Source organism: Perissodus microlepis, chromosome 20, assembly GCF_051167445.1.
Source record: "Perissodus microlepis isolate ML-2025 ecotype Zambia chromosome 20, ASM5116744v1, whole genome shotgun sequence".
Lineage (NCBI taxonomy): Eukaryota > Metazoa > Chordata > Actinopteri > Cichliformes > Cichlidae > Perissodus > Perissodus microlepis.
Genome location: NC_140480.1, coordinates 22,943,091 through 22,966,741, shown reverse-complemented (window position 1 = coordinate 22,966,741; position 23,651 = coordinate 22,943,091). Strand labels below are relative to the sequence as shown.

General features: G+C 38.9%; 2 protein-coding genes across 2 annotated transcripts; both read left to right on the top strand.

Annotated features, from left to right (window-relative positions):
• The first annotated feature begins 468 nt into the window (after window positions 1-468).
• On the top strand, window positions 469-2,996 carry LOC146364538 (cytosolic sulfotransferase 3-like). Its single transcript, XM_084915932.1, has 8 exons — window positions 469-602; window positions 1,024-1,162; window positions 1,264-1,392; window positions 1,487-1,587; window positions 1,754-1,880; window positions 1,964-2,061; window positions 2,155-2,329; window positions 2,402-2,996. Exons 1-8 carry the CDS (start codon window positions 516-518, stop codon window positions 2,512-2,514), a joined length of 969 nt encoding a protein of 322 aa, XP_084772058.1. The 5' UTR covers window positions 469-515; the 3' UTR covers window positions 2,515-2,996.
• A 2,314-nt stretch (window positions 2,997-5,310) lies between these two features.
• On the top strand, window positions 5,311-8,066 carry LOC146364537 (cytosolic sulfotransferase 3-like). Its single transcript, XM_084915943.1, has 7 exons — window positions 5,311-5,449; window positions 5,802-5,930; window positions 6,885-6,985; window positions 7,063-7,189; window positions 7,286-7,383; window positions 7,660-7,834; window positions 7,954-8,066. Exons 1-7 carry the CDS (start codon window positions 5,311-5,313, stop codon window positions 8,064-8,066), a joined length of 882 nt encoding a protein of 293 aa, XP_084772069.1.
• The last annotated feature ends 15,585 nt before the right edge of the window (window positions 8,067-23,651 follow it).

Sequence of the window (23,651 nt, the reverse complement as noted above, 5' to 3'; positions counted from 1 at the left end):
TCCTTGATCCAACACAGCTGATTCAAATGGCTAAATGACCTCCTCAACATGTCTTGAAGTTCTCCAGAGGCCTGGTAATGAACTCATCATGTGATTCAGGTGTGTTGACCCAGGGGGAGATCTAAAATCTGCAGGACACCGGCCCTCGAGGCCTGGAGTTCGACACCCCTGGTCTAGAGCATATGATGTGCTTTTTAAAAATATTGCCTACTTAAAATTTCACAACAATTAGAACATGGAATTCATTTGAAACACGTCAAATCCTTTAAGTCAGTGGTGTCCAAACCCAAGCCTCGAGGGCAGGTGTCCTGCACGTTTTAGATGTGTCCTTGATCCATCACAGCTGACTTAAATGGCTGTTACCTCCTCAACATGTCTTTAAGTTCTCCAGAGGCCTGGTAATAAACTATTCATTTGATTCAGGTGTGTTGACCCAGGGTAAGATCTAAAACAGGAAATCTGAAACCAGAGGGGTGGGGCTTTCAGATTACATGTGGAAGTGAGCGCAGCTAACAATGGTATGTTATGCAACCAGAAAAGGAGGAGAATTTTTCTTACAACACCAAAAGCCAGCAATGAACATATCACTTAGTGCTGAGAAGGTATGTATGGTATCTCTAAACAAAACAGTTTGATGTTTTTAGCTACAGGTTGCTTTCCTGTTGTGGAGTTTGTTTCTTGTTAAGCATGTGAGGCTGAGCTATTAAAAAAGAAAGCGGTTTTAAATGCACGTAGAAGCAACCTATATTTTATTTGTTTTTGTAATGTTTTAAGGTTTAAGACCTTCTCTTTGTCACTTGGCACCAGTGTTTTTGTTAAGTTCAGCCAAAGACTTGATCTCTGAGCACACTGTGTGCTTTTGTGCTGTTAATCATTTGTTGTGTCACTCAGAAGTAGAAACAAATCTGACTTCACTACCCACAACTGCCAACACTAGTTTCTCTTTTTCTTCTCTGCAGTCAAATCCCTGCAGTTGTTGTTCACACACTCTGTTTGTTTTTTCTTTTCTCTTTTCCCCAAAAGGCAATTTTGTCTTCCAGACCAGAGCTCTTTGATTTCCATGGAGTCTCAATGACTCACTATTTTACAGACAACTGGGAGAATGTTCAGAACTTTCAGGCCAGACCAGATGATATACTTATTGCAACCTATCCCAAAGCAGGTCAGTCCAACAAATGTGTACAAAAATTATGGCTCATCAAAATGTGTGTGTATAGAGGTCAGTGTTGGGATCAAGTTATTTGCCTCTCTCTCTCTTTCTAGGAACTACATGGGCCTCCCAGATCCTTGACCTGCTGTATTTTGGTCAGACTTGTCCAGAGAGGCAAAAAACCATCCCCATCTATGAAAGAGTACCCTTTCTGGAGATTGCCATCCCATCTTTGGGTTCAGGTTACCAATCAGTCATATTGCTATGGTTATATTATCATGTTACCTGTTTCCCATATCAAAGTTTTCCTTACTCCATGTTCACCCCTCCATGCAGGGAAAGACCTGGCAGACAAGCTGCCCACCACCCCTCGACTCATTAAGACTCATTTTCCTGTCCAGTTTGTGCCAAAGTCCTTCTGGGAGCAAAACTGCAGGGTACAGTAACCTGTGTGCTGTTTTTCAAGAAGCTGAAAATAGTACTGATAACAGTGCAATCTAAGGCAACACGTCAGGTGTAACTTGAACCTTTAAGCCTAATAAGAAGCTCCAAAGTGTCTACTTCTGGTAAAGGTTTAAGATTTCTTTTTTCCATCTTCTGCAGATTGTTTATGTAGCCCGCAATGCAAAGGACAACATGGTGTCTTATTTCCACTTTGATCGCATGAATGGGGTTGAGCCAGAGGCTGGAGAATGGAATAACTACTTCCACAGATTTTTGGAAGGACAAAGTATGCATGAATAATACAGTTATCCTTCGTGTGAGGTGTAGATCTTTTCCTCTCATTGCTTAAGTGTTGTTCTTTGATCTTAGTGGTGTTTGGCTCCTGGTATGACCATGTGAATGGCTGGTGGAAGAAGAAACAGACTTACTCAAATATTCATTACATGTTCTATGAAGATATGATTGAGGTAATCTGATTTCTTCGTTGGCACTTCTGCATGTTCTCATGCTCTCATCCAGGCGGTTTTAATGCTGCGATTAATTCCATGATGTGTTTCCAGGACACTGAACGGGAAATAGATAAACTCTGCAGCTTCCTCGGTTTGTCTCGTTCAGCCGAGGAGAAGAAAATGATCTCAGGTGGAGTCCAGTTTGATAACATGAAAAAGAATGAGATGGCCAACTATTCTACAGCCCCGGTTATGGATTTCAAGATTTCTCCCTTCATGAGAAAAGGTACAGTGAACAGTAATGTGATGCATTTGGTAACATTAGGAAAAATACCTGAATTATTATTTTTTTCTGCAGGGAAGGTTGGCGACTGGAAGAACCACTTCACCGTCGCTCAGAATGAAGTTTTTGATGAAGACTACAAGAAGAAGATGAAAGATCCCACACTTCAGTTCCGCACTGAAATTTGAACAGAGCCAGGCATACAGACTGGATATAGTATGCAGCTACTGCTGTGGAGTGTGTATTACAAAGATCTCATCTAAATAAACTGTGGCATACATGTAACAGAATTATACAGTGGAATAATAAACACTCCAAATACCTTAATTTTACGTGTACACATTGTGCTTTTATTGTAAAACCTGAAGATCAATGCATGGAAGCCAAAAGCACAGTGAGGGGCTGTATTGTCAATTTATTTCTGCACTTGAGCTCAAGATTGCAAATTTTGTTCTCGAAAGACAGAAAGGTTTACAATGCTGTGAAAAATGAATTTTTTCCACACAGAACCAGGTAGGTTTTGAGTAACATTTTTTTGTGAAATTAACTGTAAAATTTTATTTTTTTGTATTATGAAACGTGTAAGTGTAACATTTCAGGCTGAGCCAGATGATACGCAAATTGCAATATGCCACAAAGCAGGTCATTAATAAAGATGAAAAAGAATAAAGATTTCAAATTGTCTTTCAGTCATTATTTTTGGAGAATGTGTCACAAGTATGCAGGGCTACTGTCAGCCTACGGTTGCTATATTGTCAAAAAAATAAAAATTACAAATTGTTTTTAAAGAAGCGTCTCTGCTTGGAGCACTGGATTGAGGATCGAGAAGATTAAAGTATGCAAATATGGATCAAGAAACAGAAATAAATTGCAAACACAATGTCATTTTATGCTCAAAGGGTTCAGAGAACAGACAGGTCTGCATAGAAAGTTATTCCAAGCCAAACATGAACAGCAAACTATGACCGAGTGTCATAGTGGCTCCAGCCTTAAGTAGACAGCCTGATTATCTAACGAGCCGCAGGTGAATGTGATCAGTGACTCACTGACCGGCCGGCAGGAAGGTGGGGAATCAGGAAGAGCCACTACTGATGGGAAGATAAAAATAACTCCCACAAACATACAAACACTGCTAGGAAAGAGAGAGAAAGAGGGGGGCGGAAGGTGGGCTAGTGCAAGAAACTTGGAGACCATGACAGATTATGAATGTTCATGCAGTCTGAACCTCCATCTCTTAAAAGTTGTACATTAAAGCAACACACACTGTTCCATAATGCTTAAGAAATGTAAAAATGCAACATAAAGTGTGCTAGAAATAAAGATCATAATAATATATTGGAAAGCATGAAAAAACAAAATGAAACAAGTACACTTTAAATACAACACTAATGCCTTTCATCTTTGTCCAAGAAAGAGATCCTGAGGCACTTGTGAATCCTGGTGCTTGGATCTTGTAGTTTAGCCATTGTAGGCATTGGAGAGTAGACAGTTGAGCAGGTCAAAGTACTATATTACAACTACAAAAAAATGTATATTAAAAGTAAGGTGATAACATAATGGTAACAAAATGTGACTCTTCCTACAGAGTACAAGTAAGAGACAATATTGCACAGAGTATGATAATAAGCTGGATATTAAGCTGCATCCTAGTAATTTAAGTTATTGCTCATTAATGTCATGGAATTTTGCAAATAAAGTCTGCAACATGGAAAAAACTATGGTCAAACTATTGGTCAAGCTATTTATTACTGCCAAACACACACATCAAACATTACAGTTCACAGTCACACACACACACACACACACAACTCTGTGTATCTTTTAGTTACAACAGGTTTCTGTCCCACGGGCTGTGGCTGGACACTATCTTTTACCAGGAAGCTCCTGGCACTGGCCCTGAGTTTCATCCTTCTGAGCAAAACAGTTAGTGAATAACACATTGAAACATTGTTACACCGAGCTAAGCAGTTTTTACAAGGTCATACTGGCATGCACACTTTATCTAAGCATAACAAAGGTTATACCAAATCCTACAGTGAGATTCTAAACACATAAAGAAAATGTGAGGATAAACTAGAATTTTTCCATAACATTAATCAAATATTGCCTTCCTCCCTCACTACCATCACTGCCCTCTGCTCCAATCCAAGCAAGGCTAATTTGAGCAGCTTTTAGAACGGCTGGGAAATTGTCATACATGTTGGCTGGTGCAAATTTCCTCAGTGTCAACGAGGAGTGAGGCAATAAACACGCAGCGCAGTTGTTGTGATAAAAGACTCATTTCCATGGTGGCTATTCCCTACCAAGCTTTACTACTTCAGTGCCTAACTACTGAGTGGGGTCAGGTGCAAAGGGTGGCACCTACAGAAGGAGAGAAAGAGGGCAAACCAAACTGTGATTTAACAGAAGATTTAGTGTCATTGTGTTTGTGTTTTTGATTGAAAGCGGGTGGGACAAAAGCTGGAAATGAAACATAATAGCCTTCATATTGATATTTCACCTCTGCTGTTGTGCAAGTTTTTACTGCTGGCACTGTGCCTGTGCTTTTTTCTCAGAAGCAGTCAGGGCTTTGACTAATCATTAATCATTACCATACGGGCTGTTGATGTGTTACTGTTGATATGAGTTCCTTTTTAACCAAGTTTATGCTAAATGATTGACATCTAGTTAGATAAGAAACTTTTTAATCCTATTAATATCAAATCTGTAAGATATTGTAAAAATAAAGACGGAAAGAGGAAGCGGGTTAATGCGTGATCTAAAACATTTTTTTTAAAACACAACCTTAAAAAGCAAAGTGCACTGAGGGTATAATTACGGCACTGAAGGTTACCAATTTATGAAATGGATGAGGAGCAGAGAATAAAACAGTAAAGCAGACTAAAAATTACATTAAATGTGAGAAAGACACTTTAAAGTGTGGAATAAAAACTCAGGCAGGTATTTTAATAAAAAAAAAAAAAAAAAAGTCAAAAAGTCAAGAGATGGAGGCGCGACCTCGACCAGAACTGTTTGACTTCCATGGAGTTGGCATGATCAATCAGTTTACAGAAAACTGGGACAACATACAGAACTTCAAAGCAAGACCAGATGATATTCTTATTGCTACTTACACTAAAGCAGGTAAGGTTAATTTAACCTTAGTAGACAGAATTGTGCCAGCCTGGGTAAACATCAGAAAATGAAGACATGTGAAAGTAAACCGATTCAAACTCAAATCAAAGCCTTGGAAGTTATTTTAGATTCTCTTTATCTCTGTGTGTGTTTTATTGGGTTTAAAAATTGTTATTATCTCATCAAGTTAAACCCTTTGAGCTGAATGTTGTGCTGAAAGACACTATATAAATAAAGCTTAAGGACAGAAGGCTTGTGTAGAGCTAATTACTATATATTTTTTTCTTTTTAAAAAATAAATCATTTCATGGATTGCTATATTTCCCACTGAAGAGCATGGTTTTATCTGCTTCAACCTCAGGAACCACATGGGTCTCCTACATCCTAGATCTTCTGTATTTTGCGCACATGGGTCCAGACCGTCAGACTTCCATCCCTCTTCATGACAGAGTACCCTTCCTGGAGATATGCAAACCCCCTTTGCCATTAGGTCTCACATCAGTTTTGATTGCATAAATTTTTGTGTGTCACACATTGAAACGGCAGCTGCTAAAATACAACCTCACTCAGTGTGTTCCTCATTTGCTGTTGTCTCAACAGAGTGATATAATTCTTACTCAAGTGCAACTTTTCATTTTGCTTGATAATTAGATTTGGTTATTTGTCAGTGTGCAAACACTGTAAATGTAAAACATCTCAAATTTGCCCTAAAATGTTGGACTTTTAGCCATGTTGACCTCTGGCATCTAGCAAAGTCCAACTTATCTGTCACGGCGAGTGGAATGAGCCGTGTGGAGAAAAATAAAGGAGGATCCAATTGCAGGCACTCGTGGAGGTGCGAAGGAGGTTTATTGTAAGACAAAACACAAGTTGAAAACGGCAACAGAACTAAAGATAACCTGAACTGGGAAAACTAAACTACTAAACACAAATATGAAGGAGGATGAGCAGAGGCATATGACGGTAGACAGCAGGGAGAACACATGGATGAAGCACGGTAGATTCACAGTTGAAATGCGGGAGGTTAACAGATGGACCAGCCACGACAACATAAGAAGACACAACTTAAATACACACAGAAGAACATAGGGAGATTACACACAGGTGGGGAACACAGCAGGAAGTAATTGCAAAACTGAATACACTCACATGAGACACAGACCTTCACAATAAAACAGGAAACAAGAAACCACTACACAGAGACGCAGACCAGACACAGAACTGAACCTACACTAAACATGAGACACAAACCCTAAGAACTAATCCCTAAACACGAATAAACAGAAACATAGAATTCTAATAATAATCAATAAAGCACAAGAGCATCAGAAAATAATCCATAATGCAAAAAATAAACCAAAACATAAGAAACTCAAAATGCTGGATCAAAATGACCCATAACCGTGACATTATTAGTGGCAAACCAATCATTCTTACCTTGCAGGTACAGACTTGGCAGACAAACTTCCCACCACTCCTCGTCTCATTAAAACTCATCTACCAGTCCAGTTTGTACCGAAGTCCTTCTGGGAGCAGCGCTGCAGGGTAAAATGCATATATACCTATAACCATAGAGACATGGAATTTATGAAACAGGTTAGAACTTGTTGTTGGTTCTGCAGGTAGTCTACGTGGCCCGCAATGCAAAGGACAATGCAGTGTCCAACTTCCATTTTGAACGCATGAATAGTGCAATGCCAGAACCGGGGAAATGGAGCACCTTCCTGCAGAACTTCATGGAGGGGAAGAGTGAGTTCAGTTTAGTTTTACTGTAGAAAAAAGAGACCATGTTTTCATTTTATTTCCCATGTAAACACTCTGTTGTGTTTTGTTGTGTGTTTGTAGTGGTTTTTGGATCGTGGTATGACCATGTGAACGGCTGGTGGGAGAAGAAGCAGACTTATTCAAATTTTCACTACATGTTCTATGAAGATTTGATTGAGGTATCATGAGCTGTGCTAAAGTATGCCATTTACAACAAAGCTCATTACATTAAAAAGTGTCTTGATTTTGTTAATAAACACGTTGCCCTTGCTGAAAGATTAAATAGCTTTTAGGAAATACTTAGCCTTCGTCTGGTGTTCTAGTCTGCGGGACTCGCTTTCTATGTTTACCAAAAGAAACATTATGCAGTTGTTATTTTAACTTCAAATTCTTTGCCTTTGTATCATTTTCTTTGAAGAACATATACATGAAATATAAAATAACACTTCACACAGGACTGTGGACGAGAAATAGACCGACTGTGTTCCTTCCTTAGTTTGTCTCCATCACCTGAAGAGAAGGAAAGAGTCAAAGCCAGTGTGACTTTTGACAATATGAAACAAAATAAAATGACCAACTACTCCACCTTCGATTCAATGAACCAGACTATATCTCCTTTCATGAGAAAAGGTATAAATGTCTAAACCTAAAAGTTGTTTTGTTCCGATCTGTGTTTGTTCTGAAAACTAAGTACTGCATTTATCAATAGGTTGATCAAATAACCTGAATTATTTTCTCTGTTTCTTCAGGAAAAGTTGGTGACTGGAAGAACCACTTCACTGTGGCCCAGAATGAACAGTTTGATGAAGACTACAAGCAGAAAATGAAGAATCCTGATCTAAAGTTTCGTTATGAAATTTAGAGCCCCAGCTGGGTGTGATGGAACTCTGCACTGATATGTGATTAAATAGTTAAGAAATAAGCCAAATTTGATATGAAATTTAAACAAACTAAATTTCAGGTAGGTGATAGAGACCTGTGGCAGAGTTCACAACCCTGAGCTGTCCTGCAGAAATGATAAATCCAACAGAACAATTTCCAGAAACAGTACCAACTTATATATGATAGCTTCCATTCTTTAAAAAATGATGGTCAGGTATGATTTGTCTGACACCGTGTGTTATCATATATGGATATTATACTTTTGGCTTTTCTGCACCTTCATTCTGCTCAATAACATGTTTTAAACTTTGTTAAATAATGGCAACTTTGTGGTATGCTGTAAAGTTAACCCATTATCCTCATATCAGCACACCTTTTTAAAACCACTTTCTGTTTAAAGGCGATTCATAGTTTTATTCTTACAAGATCCAACTAAACTCAAATAGGAGAAATTAAAAAAGCAAACAACAAACAAAAGTCTAGGTGTTCAGGGAATTATGTAAAAATTCGTTAGGGCACTAATACTCATGAAAGGGGTCAGTTTTACATATCTATTGGAAGGACCTTTACTTTCCCTCAGCTTTAGGGAGTATTTCAACATCTAATAACTCTTTCTTTAGCCTCAAACATTGATTCAATTCAACTGGACACAGTTGTTTTATCACTGAAGAATATTTAGTAGAAACTTCATTTTAAATTTGAGAAAGAAAACTAACTTTCGACTTAGTTTATTGAATCCGTTGAAATTGCAGTTTCCACAAGACTTATAAATTTTTTTTATTTGTAATTTAAAATATTTTTGCAATAAAGTTTGATTGAGAGTTCAATCATTTTTATGAAATCCATTTTTTGATTTGAAGAATAATGCATTTCTAATAACCATTTATCTGCATAATCACAACAAGAGTGATGCTGAAACTTTTTAATGTCAACAGGACTTTTAAAGAGAAATAGACCAATGGTGTTCCTTCCTTTTGGGGAAGGAAAATGTCAGAATCAGTATAAAAATTAAAACAAAATGACAGTTTGTGTGATGAACCACAAGGTGTCTCCTTAAATGAGAAAATGCACAGTGCAAAACTTCTACAGGGAAACGTGTTTTTCTTTTTGGTTGTTTAAAAAAAAAAATCATATGTTCTGCATTAAAAATCAACATTCAGTGATTAATTGGATTAAATCTAATGATGAAATATTAACTGTTATTTTCACCAGGTATTCTGTCGTGTTTAGTGCTGTGGCAGGCAGGATGAGGACCCAAATGCAGGACTCACAGACACAGAAGGATAAAGAGGCGAGGCAGCTTTATTGCTGACACTCAAAAAATAAACTCACAAAGAATAGACCTAAACTAGAAACTAAGAACTTAAATACTAGAAAACTAGCAGAGATGGAAGCCAGAAACACAGAGAAACTCACATAGCATATGGAGTAACAACACAACAACGACACAGTGGAGGTAGGATAATCTAAACTCAATGACTTAAATATGTACATAGAATTCCAAAAAATCAAGAACTAATAGTAGGTTACTCTGAGAAATACGCATAAACAATGAGTTGAACTACATGAAGCTTGCAGAATTGTATGGCATCATACCTGATCTAAACATTTATATAAAACAAGGAAGAGAAACAAACAAAAGAAAACTTGTTGAGGCAGAATCCAGAGATGAACAGGAAAAACCAGAACCCTGAAAAGCAAGTGCACAAAGTGTGGTGTGGCTAGAAATAGTGAAGGTTACTGATTTGTGGAGTAGAATCACGGAAGGAGTAGCAGAGATGATCAGGTGATAAAGCAGTCAGAAATAGGACAGATGATACATGAGAATACAGAAAGAAAACTCGGGAAGCTATTTAGAAAAAAAGCTATTAAATGAAATAGATGGAGGTCCTACCTCGACCAGAAATGTTTGACTTCCACGGAGTCTGCATGGTCCATCAGTTTACCGACAACTGGGATAATCTACAGATGATATTCTTATTGCTACTTACCCTAAATCAGGTAACTTTGGTAGACAGAGCATATACAGCCAAGTATATGCTCTCACTTGGTAACATTAACAATCACCTTTGCAGATGTACACCTATAGACATAGCTTTGGTCAGAAGTTTACATATATGAATCATGGGATTGAATTTCATGGTAATTAGGGGCTTAAAACACTTTTTTAAATACTCTTTTTCCAGGTTAAAATGATTATACAACATACAGCTTTAATTATTTAAAAAAGCAAGAATTAAGTCACAACCTTGAATTGATTGTAATTTCTCTAATCCATTTGCTTTGATAAAAAGTAGAAACACAGGCTCAAATATATACATACACTCACTTAAAGCGTTTACTAAGTCATGCTGAATGTTCTAAGATATCTTTCAAATTGACAAGACCAAGGGCTATTAACTTCTTGTTACTGATCATGATTAACTGCAACCGGTAGCTTCTCTTTGCAGCATAAAAAAAGGATTTGTTTGACAACATGGATTTACCAAACTTCAGAACTATGGGAAAGTCCAAGAAAATCAGTGAAGATCTAAGAAGGAGAACAGCAAATTTACAGAAGTTGGGAAAGTCTATTGGAGCAATTTTAGATGACCACAGAATCCAAGATAATCAGTTAAAACAGTGGTCCCCAACCCCCGGGCCTCGGACCGGTACCGGTCCGTGAGTCGTTTGGTACCGGGCCGCGAGAGTTGAGGCTCAGGTGTGAAATGTATAGTTTTCAGGGTTTTATCGGTTTTCAGCGTTATTTTGTTATTGTTTTTATCATTAACTCGGTTTTCCTGGGTCTTTTCTCGTGTGTTATGAATAAATTTTCTTTTTTTCGGTACCGGTACTAGTTTTATTTTGTTGTATTTATCCGCGACACCTTAAAGGCCGGTCCATGAAAATATTGTCGGGCATAAACCGGTCCGTGGCGCAAAAAAGGTTGGGGACCGCTGAGTTAAAACAATCGTATGCAAGTACAAGTTATTTGTCTGTGTTACCACTTTGCCAGGGTCTGGAAGAAGACCCAGTGTCATGAACCTAATTTTCACGCACACAAGTGGGGCCCAAAAATAAACTCAATACACTTCAGTACGAGCAAGTACAAGTTTTATTATTCAACAAAAGGTGACCCAGAATAACCAAGGGAGGTGAGAGGCTAATTGCAGAACTGAAGAAAACTGGGATCACAGGACAGGGAAGCCGTGATCAGGACCGTAGAAGGCTGCAACGGAAAGGAGAAAAGGTTACTAGTAGTGATGGCCCGCTTGAAGCTGAAGCTCCGGTGCGTGTGTCAAAAAAAATCAACACACTACTTCAGAAGCACTGTGTCGAAGCTTGATTCGTTTGGCCAGAGTCACGTGATCAGTGACGTCCGAAGCTTCATTTAGAACCTAACTGCTTCGGTCTCTGAGTCAATGGTTTATAAGGAAATGAATAATTCGCGGGATTTGTGGAGTGTTTTGATGGTGACAGATAGCGAACCACCGATCATTCCACTGAGAGATTTGGAGCCAGCGAGGAATAGAGGAGGTTCTGTTGTGTGGGAGAATTTTGAGTTGATTTTTGTCAATCGGGTGGGTTTTCCAGCTTTGTGTTCTGGCTGTTTGCTTTTGTTTTGTGCGTGTTTATTTTATCTGAAAACGGGAAAAAGGTAAAATGTCAAAAATCTGCTTCCATAATATGAATATCATTAAATAACTTTAGAAAAACTTCCACTTGACTCTTTACATGTAATGTTGTAAAAATATATATTTTATTGTTTAATTAATCTGAATATGTTAGTCTGCCAAATGTGCAGCAATTGAATTTATTTATTCTCTTTATCTGATAGTTTGTGGGGCCCAGGTAGACTGTATAACTGCATCTCTACCAGTTTCTCTGCACTCCAGCCTCCTCTGTGCCATGTGAAGGGATTTTCTTTAAGGCAGGAGAAATTATCTCCACGAAAAGGAACAGGTTCGGCCATCGCACACTAGAACAAATTCTCTTCTTAAATAAAAATGAAAAAGGGCTACTTTAAATGCATCATGTTTTTAATTTGCAAGTTCATAAGCATTTCCCCTTTCCAGTTCACAATCAATTCTACCCCCAGGTCAAAAATATGTCTTGGAAAATTTCCCTAATATAATATTATTTATAAATATACCCGCCTAGCGGTTAATTGCATAAGTGCATGGAGGCGGGACCTCACAGCAGAAGCCTACTCCATAATGTGTTGTACATTATTATATGTATGTTATATGTAATGTGGTATTTTTCAATTATTGTATTTACCAACATCAAGAAGTCACAAGCAAAGAAAGACCAAACCATGGTGCATGTTTAAACAAGGAGTTTACTGGTCAAAATTATTTATTAAACAAATAAACCACATTTTTTTAACCACCAAAGAATACACGTTCAAAGCAACACAACGGGGGCCCAATATCAGACAGAATTCCACCCTGTAGAGTGAGCAGTCATAATGAAGCAGTTGGTTTTATTTTGTGGATTCAAGCTGCTCCTCATATTTTTGGCCACCAGATGTCACCAGAGAGGACTGTGTTGAAAAGCTTCGAGTAATGAACCGTTTTTCAATACAAGCTTCAATGCTTCAGAAAGCTTAATTTGGCCATCACTAAGTTACTAGTGTGCAGGGAAATGGAGAGACACAACAAGGCAGGGGTAGAGCAATTTGGCTTATGATCCGAGCCAGACCATGGGACTCGGAGGGGAAGTGTGTCCGTGGGAGGTCAAACCGAGGAGGCAGAGACGAGATCAGGTGGTACACTCTGAGATCCAAGCAGGCAGGAGGACAGGCAGGTCGCAGGCACAAAACGCCGGACAGTAACCTGAGCACATGGAGGTAGAGTTAACACAGTTCATGCAATACTTGAACATACACAAAGCTTTGCAGGGAGCCAAGTTACTATTGAGGGGTGATTAAAGGACGGGCGTGGAGCAGCTGTCTGTGCAGGGTTAAATAGTCCTCCTGGTAATCACCTGGAATGGGATGCAGGTGTGATGGTGACGGCCCAACCAGAGGGTTTGGCCAGTGGGGCATCCCAGACACAGAGCCACGAACCATGACACCCAGATTGTCGTCATAAAATGGAATGAAATTGGTGAGGATATTCAGGAACTGCTGGAACACCAGTGTCACTGTTGACTGTGAAGTGAATTTTGCACTGCCACGGGCTGACAGGGGTCTGACCCAGTAAGAACCTCCTGCCTCAGAATTACTACCTTCAAACTGAATCTGAAGGCTTCCCAAAGTGGATGGAATAATAAAAAATTCAAAATTTTTTCAATATGACCTCAAATTAACAGCTGGATAGTTGAAACTTGGACCCTCTTGGGTGTTCCAATAGCACAATGATCCCAAACACACATCAAAACTGGAATAGATAAAGAGGACTAACATTAATCTTCTGGAACGGCCTTCACAAAGCCCAAATTTGCGGACTGTGTGTGTGCATGCATGCGCGTAAGTTATATTAGCTATATTTTTTTAAAACTCTTCAAAAGGAATTAAAATGACGCTAACTGAGTGTGTTGATTGTAAATGTGATTATAGAGCTTATATTATCTTGGGTTGATAATTCACTGAACAGTATATATCTGTTTCACTCTTAGGGACCACATGGGTGTCTTACATCCTCGATCTTCTATATTTTGGACACATGGGTCCAGACCGTCAAAATCCATCCCTCTTAATGATAGAGTACCCTTCCTGGAGATCTGCAAACCTCGTTTACCCACAGGTGTTAAATAATGTGTTCACTATTTATGGTCACTCAAATGTTATCTACCATATCATACAATAACAAAAAACACATGTATATCTCAATTTAGAGTACTTGACCATTAGGACCTTCAGAGAGTTGCTTTTGTTGCACTTTGACATATAAAACAAGACCTGTTTGTCTGAATGAATGAAAAAAAAAACTCCAACTAAAAGTTTGTGTAATGCGTATACAAGTCATTACACTCACTGCATTTAAGATATCTGAGGTGTTAACCGGACTTGAAAAAAGTAACTTTTCTGTCTTGAAATCTGTACTTCTGAATGTTTCATGGGGATTAATTTAAAAATTTTTGTTTTTGTTTTTTATAACAATGTTCTTTACATAGATTATATTGGTAAAACATTGAGAATTATTACTGGATTATGCAGTTTAGCTCTTTAGCTTGAACTTTAAAATTTAGGAACATAAACTAATCCTTTTAATCACTCAGGTACAGAACAAGCAGAGAAACTTCCCACCACTCCTCGTCTCATTAAAACACATCTACCGGTCCAATTTGTACCACAGTCGTTCTGGGAGCAGCGCTGCAGGGTAATACATATCTGTACCTACAATAATGAGTAAGTCATGAAACCCACAGATTATTACTTAGTGTCATCTTTCTACAGATAATCTATGTGGCCTGTAATGCAAAGGACAATGTAGTCTCTTATTTCCACTTTGCACGCATGAACAGTTCCCTGCCAGAACCAGGAGACTGGAGCGCCTAGCGCCTAGCAGGAGTTTATGGAGGGGAAGAGTGAGTTCAGTGTAGTTTTGTTGTAAAGAAAGGTGAATATCATCTGAATTCCTGTGTAACTATTCTTTTGTATATTCTGTGGCTCCAGGGGCTTTTGGGTCATGGTATGATCACGTGAACAGCTGGTGGGAGAAAAAGGAGATTTATTCAAATCTTCATTACATGTTCTATGAAAATTTGATTGAGGTGCAGTGAGTTGGGCTTATGTGCAATTTTCATCAGAATTTTTTATTGTCTAAAACTATACACTGTATGAAACAAAATAATAGAAACTGCAATTAGGTAAAACATCTTGCAGGTCTAGCTTCTGATGTAAATTAATTAATCCTTTCTTTGTTTATTATTGTTTTTTGCACAATAATGACATGAAAAGTAGCATATTCTTTACAATAATATTTTTACACATTAAAAGCCATCAGTAATGTGCTATAGTTACAATTATTAATAGGCAGAGCTATATTTTACATAAACACAATTACACTGACAAAATTGTTAGTGAGTGCAGCTTACAAATAACTGTATTGGAGTACAAAATAGATTACTGTCCTCAAAAGTATACTTGAGTAGAAGTAAAAAGTAACAATTTTCCACTTCAGTTTAATTCAGTTAATTAAGGACCATCTTGTGAATTTCCCCTGCTGTGCCTCTGTATTACCTGAAGCTAATTTATTTTCTGGCAGTACTGGGCACAAGTTTGATATGGATACTTTTTGGTTCATAAACTCATTCCTGTTTGCGTGCTAACAATTACCTAAGGTGAACTCATTTATCATTTAATCATAAACTATAGTACACTGCCTAAAATAAACTCTTTAGTAGTGAATATGTTATAGTGTAGTGTAGAAGCAGATATGAGATCTTTTGTCATGACAGAATGTGCAATACATGAGATGTATTGCACAATCTTGTTCTTGGCAAAATAAGTGTACAGAAACAAGCTTCCCCAAATTTGCCATTAACTCTTACAGAAATATTAGCACATAAAGATGTTCGAAATAGCAATGCCTCTTTTCAAAAACAAACAAACAAACAAAACAAAACAAGAAAAGAAAATATCTCCCCTCAGGCTCATGCTGAAGCTTTTTAATGTGAAGAGGACTGTGGACGAGAAATAGACCGACTGTGTTCCTTCCTTGGTTTGTCTCCATCAGTTGAAGAGAAGGAAAGAGTCAGAGCCAGTGTGACATTTGACAGCATGAAACAAAACAAGATGGCCAACTACTCCACTGTCAAAACTATGAACCACAAGGTGTCTCCTTTCATGAGAAAAGGTGGGACTGTATGAACTTGAAGGTTTTTTCTCTGTTTTTTAACACTATCTGATCTATTTATCATGAGTTTGATCAAATCCTCATAATTTTCTTCTTTTTCAGGAAAAGTTGGTGACTGGAAGAACCACTTCACTGTGGCGCAAAATGAAAAGTTTGATGAAGACTACAAACAGAAGATGAAGAATTCTGATCTAAAGTTTCGCTTTGAAATTTAGAGGCCCCACTGGGTGCGATAAGGATCTGAAATTATGACGTTAATAATTTTCTAACAATTAGTGAAGGGCATTTATCCATATTTTATCCATCCTGATGGATAAAATTCAGCATTAAAGAAAAAAAAGACAAAACAAAAATAAAACTGTAAGGGTACATCTTTCACCATCTTACATGATCTTGATGATCTTACAATGATGATTCCCATTGGTGACACTCACGCCAGCTATTCCTCTGGACCTCGAATATTTGGACCGAAGTACTCACACACGTCCGCATTCAGTGCTATAGACCAGCGGTCCCCAACCTTTTTTGCGCCACGGACCGGTTTATGCCCGACATTATTTTCACGGACCGGCCTTTAAGGTGTCGCGGATAAATACAACAAAATAAAACTAGTACCGGTACCGAAAAACAGAACATTTATTCATAACATACGTGAAAAGACCCAGGAAAACCGAGTTAACGATAAAAACGATAACAAAATAACGCTGAAAACCGATAAAAACCCTGAAAACTATACATTTCACACCTGAGCCTCAACTCTCGCAGCCCGGTACCAAACGACTCACGGACCGGTACCGGTCCGAGGCCCGGGGGTTGGGGACCGCTGCTATAGACTTTGTTTATTTTGCTGGCCAGCTATCACGATAGTTTTCTCATTCACAAAGACTTTACAGAGACATTTTGGTAATACTAGTGAGCCGATCAATTGAAAAATTGCTTATTCAAAAAGATAGGCAAGTTTAAAAATAGATATAAGAATTCAGGGAGAGAAACCATTTTGATCACATTAATGTGACTTAACTTGGAAATAGGGAGAGCCCTCTATTTCTCAATGTCCCTTTTCAAGTGTCATTGTGCAAAATAATTCAGCTTAAAGATCAATTTAGGATCCTTAGGCAAAGTAACATCCAGCTATTTAAATCTGTCTGTAATTTTAAAAGGCAAAGTTTTCAAAAACTCAACATTCAGGTTTTCAGTCAAAACCAAAAGCTCACTCTTCTGCCAGTTAATTGTATAACCTGAGATTTCCCCAAATGAGCTCACCAGATCCAATAGCACAGGAACAGATTGCTCAGGAATTGACAAGAACAAAACAACACCATCCGCATATAAAGAAATGTAGTGCTTGATATTCCCAATTGGACAGGGTCAATGGAGGGCTACTGGCTATTGCAAGAGGTTCAATAGCAATTTGTCACGGTTCTGGGTCATTTTGACCCTGCTTTTTCAGTTTCTTGTATTTTGGTGTCAGATTATGCTCATTATAATTATGTTCTGATTCTTTAGCTATCCTGTGTTGATTATTATTATTATTTCTGGTTTAGGTTTTGTCTGTGCTTAGTCTTCTCTGCCCGTATGTCTATCTGTCTGTTAAGTTAGTGTCTTGTCTGGTCCTCTGTGTCTGTTAGTTTCCTGTTTTATTCTGAAGGTCCTTGTCTTATGTGAGTGTGTTCAGTTTACATTTCCCCTGTCTCATCAGATGTGATTTCTCCCAGGTGTGTTCCCCTCCTGTCTCTCATCACTTGATTACTGCCGTGTGTAGGGCAGGGCGATATGGCCAAAAACATATATCACGATATATATATCACGATATATATTTGAAAACTTGCGATAACGATATAACTGACGATATAATTTCTGCGAGACAAAATACAACTCCACAACTTTACTAGCGCAAAAAAAACCCATCCATTTATTTTACTTAAACAAGTACCTGTTTTTATATGCATTAAAGCTATATAAACATTTAACAGTGCAAATGCAAATTCCTTGCTGAAAGTTTAACCAAAAGGCATTTCCAGTAGAAATGGGCTGACATATCCTGAGCATAACCATGTATAATATCCACTGAAGTTAAAAAGAGGTGCTTTGCAACATTATACTGCAGTGTGCCAAATAAAAAAAGTCAAATACGTATTTCTGGGACCATAAGGTGCTAGGGATGGGTATCGTTTAGGTTTTATCCGATACCAGTACCAAACCGGTACTTTTGAAACGGTGCCGGTGCTTAAACGGTGCTCGAACCTGTGCTTAAAGAATGGAGAACACACAATTTGTCCAAAGACCTCTCATGTTTAGCTGTTTTTTTGTGAAAAGATAACAATGTTAGCCTTTTCTGCAGCTATAGGGCATATATGGTATCACTCTTGGCTGGAAGCAGTGCTTAAACAATGAAAAAAAACCCCACAAACTTTGTCCAAAAACCTCTCATGTTTAGCTGTTTCCCACTTTTTCTTTGGTCATTTTAGCCTTTTTGGCCAGGGTGAAGGGAGTATCTGCCATCAAACAAGAAGACAGCCGCATGTAACTACGACGGTGTTTGCTAGTTCACCTTACATGCATTAATGTAATAACGTGGTTAGCGTACTCAACGTAAATTACACACAAACAACATTAAGCCACTCACTCAGAGAAGAACGGCGGCTGCTGCCATCATCATCCGTCATCATTTCTGCTACACTGGCAGGGCTAGGGGCCAGGACTCTACTCCTCGGGTTCTTGGGGGATGTTGCTAACTCCGCGTCCGATAACAGGCACCACACCCGCAGTAGATGTGCACGGTGTGAGGTCTCGCAGCAAGCTATCAAATATGGTGCATTTCTCAGCTTTTAACAAAATGCTATGCGTCACTAGGTGTTTCATCAGATTCAAGGAGTTACCTCCTTTGCACAGTATCAGCTTAAAGCACTTGTTGCAGGCTGCTGAGTTTGCACATTTTGCTGTGAAGTACAGCCAGACTTCTGACCGCTTCGCCTTGGGCATTTTTAATCTGTAGCTTTGCTCTAAAAGAACGTACGTACCTGGGCCCGCCTACTACGCTGGTTACTACCGTTTATGTGAGAACATAAACATACCGGTACCCATCCCTATAAGGTGCACGGGATTATAAGGCACATTAAGCGAAACAAAGCAGTCAGATAAATCAAACTTTATTCAACTCATTCTTCTTGCTTCCTCCACTTCTGTACCATTGATTCATTAATGCTGTATTCTATCACAGCTGCTCTATTCCCATGTTGTTGCAGTATATTAATGACTAACCTTCTATTGTGCATGGATTATCTCAGTTATTCTCCTGACTGAAGTTTGCATTGCGATTGCATTTGTCTCTAACCATCAGGAACCTTCACGTTAAGTTTTATCAAGTGGAAAAGTGTTAGCGTTCATCCTCGAGCTTCACTGTTTATGTTATGCTAACACAGCTGTGTCGCTAGCGATCACGTAGCACATCATTATATACCAGCTAGCCCACCTTCAGTAACCCTACAAACATCACTGCTGTGTAGTTTCCTGTCTTCATTTATGTTGGAAGTGATAGCAGAGCTGTACGTTTGAATTTTTTCAGAAATCTCTCAGTCAGAACATGCTATATCATGTTTAGGTAACTAGCGAAACTAGCGAGCTAACTTCCACTAACTTCCTGCTAACTTCTAACTCCGTTAAATGTAGTGAATTCTGTTTTCATGCCTGGATGTTAAACTTACACCTGGTAAAGCAGCAATGCTGATCATTTCATTAAAGATGAAAGAAACGACGGGCCGCTTGCATGTTCTACAAAAAAAAAAGGTGCTTTGTTGTGTATCTGACGGACAAACACCAAACCAGTTAAGCTGGACCATTTTTACAAACCAATTCTGGCTCATCCATTTCACTCAACAATCTACTTTCCCCATTCTCATTCTCCGTTACCGTGCATTCTCTGTGCTTTTTCGGCACTGCGCATGCGCGTTTTATCCATATTCTATTGCGATATATCATTTTCTTATCGTTGCCTAGCTTTGTACCAGTATTACCGTGAACTAGCCATGTGTATATAAGCCCTGTGTTTCCTTTGTTCTCTGTCGCGTTGTTAACATCTACTACCCTCATTCCCCACTGTGTGTTCTGTCTGCCTGTTTAGTTTAGTTACTTTCCCAGTTTTCTGTTTTGCCTGCTGTCCAGCAATAAAGCTGAGTTGTTTAAGTTCACTTTTGCCTCCAAGAGTCCTGCTCTTGGGTCCACCATTCCAGCCTGCCTGCACGGTCATGACAGAATTGCAAAGAGCAAAGGCCTCAAAGGGGGCAGCCTTGTCGTGTCTTGCAATGTAAAAAAAATAAGTGCAGATTTATCTTGATTAGTAAGAATGGAAGAAGTGGGATGCCTATATATCATATCAACCCATGATATATACTTTTCTATAGTTTCTCCTTGCATTACCACTTTAAATGTTTCCCATAAAATTGAATCAGAAACATCTTGTTTATCATTAGTTTCCAAGAATTCTGATATTTACTTGTCATAAATTGGCAGAAGGATGCCTCAGGCAGGAGTGACGGGTGAAAACGCCAGTTTCATAACACAGAATTCCAGAACTAAAGAGGTTGGAGAATGATCTGAGATCAAGATGTTGTGATAAGTTGAGCATTTAACTTTAGAAATCAATTTGGAATCAAGCAAAAAGTAATCTATTCTAGAGTACGATTTGTGCACTTGTGAAAAAAAAAACAGAATAATCTCTACCAGTAGGGTTACACAGTCTCCAAACATCAACTAAATTAATGAAACTCAACATATTATTCAGAACAGTCGAAGAATTAAACAACTGAGAGGTTTGAGTAGATCTGTCCAAGTGTTTGTCAAGTTGCCTCCTAAAATTACATGAGTATCAGAGAGATTAGGTAATAAATTAAATATCTGCCGAAAGAACGCTGTGCTATCAAAATTAGGACCATGTAAATTCATTAGAGTAACATGAGTTGCATGAATATATGGCCCGTCAGCAAAACAAATCGATCATGCGGATCACTAACTGTGGACTCGTGTCTAAATGTAACTGTTCTACGAATCAATATAGTCACTCCACGAGCTTTGCTGGAGAATGTCAACTAAAAAATCTGATTAGCCCAGGAACACCTGAGCAGCCTCTCTTTGGTGGGTTTCATATGTGTTTCCTGAAGATACACAACATCAGCAGCTAGCGATTTTAAGTGAGAAAAAACCTTAGCTCGTTTGTGCACATGCCCAAGTCCTCGCACATTCCATCTCACAAATCTATTGCCACCGCTTAGCAATGATAGATTAGGATTCCCTCCAGAAAAAAATAGCACTGTACACATAAATTGCTGTTGTATAACACTGATAAGTACAACATGCCAACAAGACAAAAAACATAACCCTCTTCCCCCCCATCCCACTTTCCCAGACAAAAAACCCCCCCAAATACTCACAGAGGGTCCGCAAGACCATTATGAACTAAACCGTCCAAGGTAATGAGCTCTCCAGCCTCCCCCAACAAAAAAAGAAAAATAATTATACCCTCAATGTCTACATAGTTGACAGAAAAATGAAATAGTCACATACATCCCGATGCAAGGAGTTCCAAATGAAATATCAGCAATAATAAATTCGTTACTGTCAAAAATCCTTAGCCTCACATGGCGTAGAGAACACTTTGACCATGGAGCCATGCGTTACTCGTAAACGCGCTGGATAATAGAAACTACACCGAGCTCCAGCATCCATTAGGCATTTACGCATGTCCTGGAAGACCTGATGCTTTTTCACCACCTCTGTCGGGAAGTCAGGGAAGATGTGAATCGCCTTGCCATTGTAGTTCAAGGGAAACTGTTGCTGAGCAAGCTGTAGTATCTTCTCTCTCACTTGGAAGTGGTGAATCCGCGCTATAGTTACCCGAGGATGGTCTCCTTCCCTGGGGGTGTGGCCACCCAAACGGTGTGCTCGGTCAATGTCCAATAGCTTCTCAAAATTGTCCGTGCCCAAAGGTTTCAGGAGAAACTTGGACAAAAACTCCACCATACGTCCATTTTCAATTTTTTCGGGAAGGCCAACAATTTTAATATTCTCCTGTCTGCTCCGATTACCACTGGGACCACTGCTACCTTCACCTTCCACATTTTCTCGACCTCTTCTCTGAGCTCTTGGTATTTCTCGAGCTTCCCATGTCCCTTTTTTCTAAGGTTGCTGTCATTAGGAACTGCTACGTCTGTCTTCTTCTGTTTGTCTACCACCACTATGTCCGTTGGTTAGCCACCCGACTTACTTACACTTAGTCAGTGATGGGAATAACAGCATTACAAGTAACGGCGTTACTTTTTTCAGTAACGAGTAATCTGACTAATTACTATTCCTATCGTTACAACGCTGTTACAGTTACTAATAAGAAAATGCGGTCCGTTACTATTTTTCAATAAACAGACGGTTGAAGCTGTGTTCAGCTTACCGCATCTTATATCAGTTGCACGGAAGTAGCTGCCTATGTAAGTAATGTGGACGCTACAGCTTTAAGCAGCTGCGCGCGCTCCCGCGGACGGCAATCAGGATCACTTTCTAGCACAACACCTGGAGCTAAGGGGGCAAAACAATCGCATGAGTGCTGCTGTTTGACTGAGGAAGAATAAGGTAGTCGTGGTAAGCTAATCACATGACCACTTAAAGACAAAGCAACAAGGTGACAAATACCAGTTTATAAATTGTGTTGATAGGCCACGTAAAACCAGAGTCATGATAAACAATATATACGCGGCGTTTTTTCCTCAATAGTTTCGTCACGTTTACTGTCTAAGGACAGCGCTAGCAAGCACTCTCTGCTTATGAGCAAAAAACAAACAAACAAACAGGGGAAGTTTTAGGAGTGACTGCGCGAGAGAGAGAGAGACTCTTTTATTTCTTTTTCTGCTGTTTCTCTCTCTCTTTCTCTCTCTCGCCATCAATTCTAAAACTTCCCATGTTTGTTTGTTTTTTGTTTTTTCTTGTAACCGAGGACAAGGGATCTTTGCCCCGTTTACTCGAGTAAACGGGGCAAAGAAATAAATTGATAATTTATTTATTGCATTAATTAGACACGCAAATTCCCAGTTATTTCCAGACAGGACTTACAACACATCCTACTGATATCCCAGCTGCACATGAGACTTACCACACAAATGGTGCGAAAAATAACACAACACTGCAAACCGTTACACCCCGTTTAGCGACACTGCAATCGATTTACCTGTGGCACGCACTGCAAACAATTCGGGTCTCAGCACAGCTGGGAAGCAGCGCTATGCATGACCTGTAATCTGGGATATAAAGGGAAGTGGCACAAACAAATAAACAAAAACAAAAAAGGAGGTTAGTCCGCCCTTACGCAACTCGCTCTCAATCAATAACCGTCTTTACGGCTGGACGGACTAACCAAAACAAAATTACAAATCAATCAAAAGGACGAAAAAGGACAGCAGAGACAGCACAGCTGAAAAACACAAACAACATTATCGATTAAAATATTACCCAATAAAATATCAATTTTATGAAACCATTCAAAATCACAAAGCTAAAACAAACACTTAATATACCTACAATATTGATCAGTTTCCCTGCGCGCAGTCGATCTAGGGCTTGATCAATTCTTCTATTAAAACTTGTGGTCACACTAAAAAAGTCCAGCGACACACATTAAAAACGGGCACCTACAATAACAAATGATCCAAACAAAATGGCAAAAGGCTCTTACTTAGTATACCCACTCGCATCCGAGTGAATTAATCGCCTCTGTTTTTTTCCACAGAAAAGCGCTGACT

Bases quoted from the DNA above. Each gene is read 5' to 3' on its own strand.
- LOC146364538 (XM_084915932.1), top strand. From the start codon at position 516: ATGGTATGTTATGCAACCAGAAAAGGAGGAGAATTTTTCTTACAACAC. The intron at 603-1,023 runs GTATGTATGGTA...TTTCCCCAAAAG, and splicing joins TATCACTTAGTGCTGAGAAG to GCAATTTTGTCTTCCAGACC. The intron at 1,588-1,753 runs GTACAGTAACCT...CATCTTCTGCAG, and splicing joins TCTGGGAGCAAAACTGCAGG to ATTGTTTATGTAGCCCGCAA.
- LOC146364537 (XM_084915943.1), top strand. From the start codon at position 5,311: ATGGAGGCGCGACCTCGACCAGAACTGTTTGACTTCCATGGAGTTGGC. The intron at 5,450-5,801 runs GTAAGGTTAATT...CTTCAACCTCAG, and splicing joins TGCTACTTACACTAAAGCAG to GAACCACATGGGTCTCCTAC. The intron at 7,835-7,953 runs GTATAAATGTCT...CTGTTTCTTCAG, and splicing joins ATCTCCTTTCATGAGAAAAG to GAAAAGTTGGTGACTGGAAG.